The 5087-nt window shown below is 33.9% G+C and overlaps 1 protein-coding gene across 1 annotated transcript in view; it reads right to left on the bottom strand.

Annotated features, from left to right (window-relative positions):
• Positions 1-5087, bottom strand: part of LOC109536712 (extracellular serine/threonine protein CG31145) — a gene marked incomplete in the record, with an annotated part of 77897 nt that overhangs the window by 38718 nt on the left and 34092 nt on the right. The window contains 1 exon segment of the mRNA XM_048663578.1: positions 2053-2145. Within this exon segment, the coding sequence (XP_048519535.1) occupies positions 2053-2145 (93 nt within the window).

Genomic DNA, 5087 nt, shown 5'->3' with positions numbered 1-5087 from the left:
AAAAATGTTCAGAATTTTTAATATAGGAAGTTGTGTTATTTATTAGGGGATTTAAAATGTTTAAAAGATATTTGGCTAAGGGATGTGTAGGTGAACTTATACTACTAACTATTGGTCGTAAAGGAATATTGACTTTATTAATTTTTGGAACTCCGTAAAAATGTGGTGTTTTACTATTGTGTGGTGTTAATTTTGATCTAACGTAATCTGTGAATTCATGCTTAAATTTTTTTAAAGTGTTATAAATTTGTCTTTCAAAACGTTCTGTTGGATTTTTGTTTAATTTTGAATAACTTTTGTCATTTAAAAGTTCATTAATTTTTTGATCATAGATATTATAATCCATAATGACGGTTGCATTACCTTTATCAGCAGGCAAAATTTTGATTGTTTCATCTTTTTTTAATAACATTAATGCTTTTTGCTCTATTGAACTTATGTTTTGTTTAATTTTGAAAGGTTTTTCTAGAATTATTTTTGATTTTTTTTTATTTTTTTATTTATTTCAAAAAAAAATTGAGTGGTGCTCTTTACTTTTTTCACTACTAATTGTTTTTCAAGAAACCACACAAGATCCTTCAAAATTCTTGTTCAATTGAGTCAAAATCACTTTTCCTCCGTAGATCAAACCGTTAAAAATGTCACGCATAAGAAAATCACGCAAAGAGAGGGTAAATAAATTGGTGGAAGAACGTAAAAACTAACAGTTATAAACTAGACAATAAAACGCACCAAGAACGATTCTTAGTTCACACACAATCGCTAGACTTGAGTTGATCTTTTCCAAATTAATCGCACGAAGAGATTGATGGTAAGAGCAAATGAACAGTACAAAAGTGTCAAAACAAACTCCGGAATGAAAAATAGCTGAGAGAAAAGCGTCGGTTGCATGTAAATAATTTAAGGCAAGTTTAACTTTTTGAGTTAAGCTAAATTGATTCGACGGTCCGCGCTGGCACACGTCGTTAATATTTACGAGTTAATTATGGGCTAAATTAAAAGTGCACCTGCTGACCTGCAGTTACTTATTTAACTCTTGACCTGTGTTGTAGTTTTCTACTTTTTTGTCGGATTCTTCCACACGCTCACAGCGAGTCTTTGTCAAATATTCATCCACTTCCATACTGAATTTATTCGAAATTTAAGCCAAAAATACGATGTTTATTGTGAGTTTTTATAAAAAATCAGAAAAAGTGAATCTTTGTCGTTTGAACTAAGTAAAGTTTCCTGTTGAATTATAATAGTTTTTTAATGGCAAACTCAAAGAGATCAGCCGAACTGATGCTTGTTCAGCACTGGAAACGCTCACAAGAAAAGTTTTTTTAGAAACTCCAAAAATAAACACCTTAATCTGTTTTAAATGGATTCGTCGGTGATCTCGAGCGAGATATATCCACACGTTTTTCCAAATATCGTAATTAAAATACTATTAAGGCGCCAAAGGTGTGATTGAGTGTAATTGTTTCTAAAGTACCTAAATATGCGGCTCAGTGGTAAAATTTAACTTTTCCACTCGAGATTTACGATTATTCCTGCTATTAAACCTAGCGAACAGTGCGTAGTAAAATTAAAAATCACAGAAAACAACCACCCGGTTGAGGTAAATTTTAATGGCACCCAAAACAATTAATGAATATTAATTAGTTTTGAAAAATTAACGCCCTGAAGTGTATTTGTATGTCTGAATAATTTAGAGCTTTAGTGCAGGAACATTTTTTTTAATTACCATAAAACACTCAACGCAGTTTAAGCACAAAAACCAACAATCAATCCTTCTTGGAAATTAAAATTTTTCAGCACATGTGTGCGTCTATTGTGTATTCTACTAAAATTAAACACTTCTCCCAGTGCATCAAGATCCTCATATCGACCGAGAAATAGGAATCGGAAAAACACAAAAAAACCCAAACTTAACTTAAAAAATCGACCCTGTTCGCGCTGCTGCAATTTAGTTAGTTGCAGGGTAAGCGGATTTTATTTTGCATTCAAATTAAACAACGAAACGGACAACAGCAAGAAAACAAAGAGTTTCGGAGTTATTAAAACACCTACCTGTCCAAATGGAATGCGGCAATCTCTGCGTTGTGTCTCTCGTAGTCGGTGAAATAAAAATGATTTGGAAGGGTCTGCTGTTCACGTGGAAATCTGCAACAAAACAAATGGCTTTTGAGAATCACGTCGAAATGAGATGAATATTTAATTAATATTTGCAAATCCACGGGCTCGACGGGTTTGCGAGTTTTTATGCAACTGTGACAATGCAAACAAACATTGCACTTTGTAAGTTTTAAACAGCTAAATAAAACATTATGTTAATTAATTGCTGGTTTTAACGCAGGTTGCTTCTACTTGTCCGCATTATGAAAACAATCACGATTTTGGAAGTATTGTTCACCTAATATCCAGTGGGAAATAATGGGAAATAATAAACTATTCAGATAAGCGCTTTTTTGACTCCATACTGAGGAAAAACAGTATTCAATGCAGTTTATATAAACAAAATAGTTTAGATTTGAATAATTTATTTATCATCCCAGAGCCGGTTCGGGTACAGCAAAAAGCAATTAGAAACAATTGCTCTATTACACTCTATTTAATTCATGCCCTTTGGAAACGTATCTACTAAATTTGCATAAATTGTTCGGATTTGAAAATATAAAGTAATTCGGGGATTTGTGTTTCAAATATTTCAGTTGCATCCCACATTATGCAAATTTTCAAATGCAAATTCGCTGTTTCATTTCCAATGGCCGAAGCCCCACTTTTCTAGCCAAAAAATACGACTTTAATTGATATCAAGCGGGAACTACATGCATTCAATAATATTCGGCAATTGAATAAATAAAGCAAAATAAGTCAATCTTTGCATGCACAGAGCTCTAAATTAGTCGCATTGAATTTGAACCGTCAATGTTTAGGCAAAATGAACCCTTAATGGATTAATGATCCAAAATAAATAGACAAAATTGCTAATAAAAAATGTATTATCGAATCCCACGCATTCGGGCTTTCGTAGGCAATCGATACGGAATTTTCAAAAGTCAAAAATACTGAAACAGAAATTTCTCAGTTGCAATTGTTGAATAAATCAGACAATAAACTTGTGAATTTTAAATTAGACAAGAAACTACATGCATTCAATAATATTCGGCAATTGAATAAATAAAGCAAAATAACTCAATCTTTGCTCGCACAGAGCTCTAAATTAATCGCGTTGAATTTGAACCGTCAATGTTTAGGCAAAATCAACCCTTCATTTGAAAAATCCTGCTTTCTTTGCCGAAAACAATTTTTATTAAACAAGTTATTTTGGATTAATAATCCAAAATAAACAGACAAAATTGCTAATAAAAATGTATTATCGAATCCCACGCATTCGGGCTTTCGTAGGCAATCGATACGGAATTTTCAAAAGTCAAAAATACTGTAACAGAAATTTCTCAGTTGCAATTGTTGAATAAATTAGACAATAAATTTTGTGAATTTTAAATTAGACAAGAAACTACATGCATTTAATAATATTCGGCAATTGAATAAATAAAGCAAAATAACTCAATCTTTGCAGGAACAGAGCTCTAAATTAGTCGCGTTGAATTTGAACCGTCAATGTTAAGGCAAAATCAACCCTTCATTTGAAAAATCCTGCTTTCTTTGCCGAAAACAATTTTAATTAAACAAGTTATTTTCTAATAAAAAATGCAATAAATTCCAGTCCATACAAATAAAGTAATTTTGTGCTGAAAACTGATGAAATATATTATTAAATCTCCGTAGTTTTTGATAACTTACTACCCCCCTAGATGACCTTTTTAGTCGCCCTTACGTATGTTGAGGGCAAGAATGGCGATGAAAAGAATTTTCGTGTCTAATCAGCTTGACATCGGACTAGCTCAGGATTCTCATAAGGACAAAAGAGTCCCTTTAATCCCTTAATGCCGCCGTAGCTCTATATCTTGTTCTGGCCTTTTCATCAGAGGCAATATCCTAATAGCGAGGGGAGAAAAAATCTATTCGAAAATATGCATGTCTCAGCCTATTCAAACAGTTCTACTTCTTACTTTTGTTAAATTCAGCTGTTAGTTTTTCATCGGATGGCAAACCACCTTTTCATATTAAAGACATTGTTTGAAAAAATCTAAATACAGGATATAAAGAAATGTATGTGCAGATGAAGGCAAAAATTGTCTTAAACAAAAAGCTTCGAATAAAAAAAAGCTGCTTAACGGTTGTTCCCTGTTGAACTCCCTCCTGTTTGCTGAAATTATAGGTCTGGGCAACGCAGTGAATTTTCAAGCGTTGACGGAGTTACACCGTGAGACGCGAGGTGTTTTAACGCATAACGCACGGAGCGGCACCAACACCAAGGTGCCACACAACACCGTGCTATTAAATTGCATTAAAATATCGAATAGTGGTTAAGCCCTCCCATACTCTCATAGGAATACTTCCTTCGTTATCCATGGATTAATATTTTGAACAATATCCGCTGGAGTTTTGCAAAAACAGCATTCACATGAGTAGAGCCCGTTTCCGTTCTGTTATGGTAAATAAGATTGTTTAGAACTAGTTAGGCCATCAGAGCGAGTCGGATTGAATCCAGTTTGAATCGCAAAACCCAAGCATAATGGGCCGGTGTTACGGTCTGTTTATTCTCATTTAAAGAGGCACAATGGATATGTGGCGAGGTAATTGATAATGTTAATAACTCCGAATAGAACCAGCTTCGAAGGATAATTAGAGGGCTCTATCGGTGCATTTCAGTTTTCGCTGAAGCTCACTAATCGCATCGAGGTTGTGCATAGAACAACAGCCCGACTATCTTTAAATTGCCATTTAATAGACATACGCCCGAAGGAAATTCACTATTCGATTTTTATGTATGACCGAAAGAACGAATGACATTATTCCACTGTCATGGATGACGTGCGCTTTTTATGGATAACGAATTGGTTTGTGGAACGTGCGGAGAAAGCACAAAAGCCCCCTTCAATTTCCATATTGGCGGTTTTCGTAATAGTCGCGTCTGTAAATAAATGACTCGAAATATTACTTACTCGTTTTCCATGTTTTATTTTCACACGTTTGTC

This window comes from Dendroctonus ponderosae, unplaced genomic scaffold (assembly GCF_020466585.1).
Source record: "Dendroctonus ponderosae isolate FM_Combo_2020 unplaced genomic scaffold, Dpon_F_20191213v2 Dpon_F_20191213_2, whole genome shotgun sequence".
In the NCBI taxonomy this organism is placed as follows: Eukaryota; Metazoa; Arthropoda; class Insecta; order Coleoptera; family Curculionidae; genus Dendroctonus; species Dendroctonus ponderosae.
Note: the sequence above shows the minus strand (reverse complement) of the source record. Positions and strands in the feature narration are given on the sequence as shown.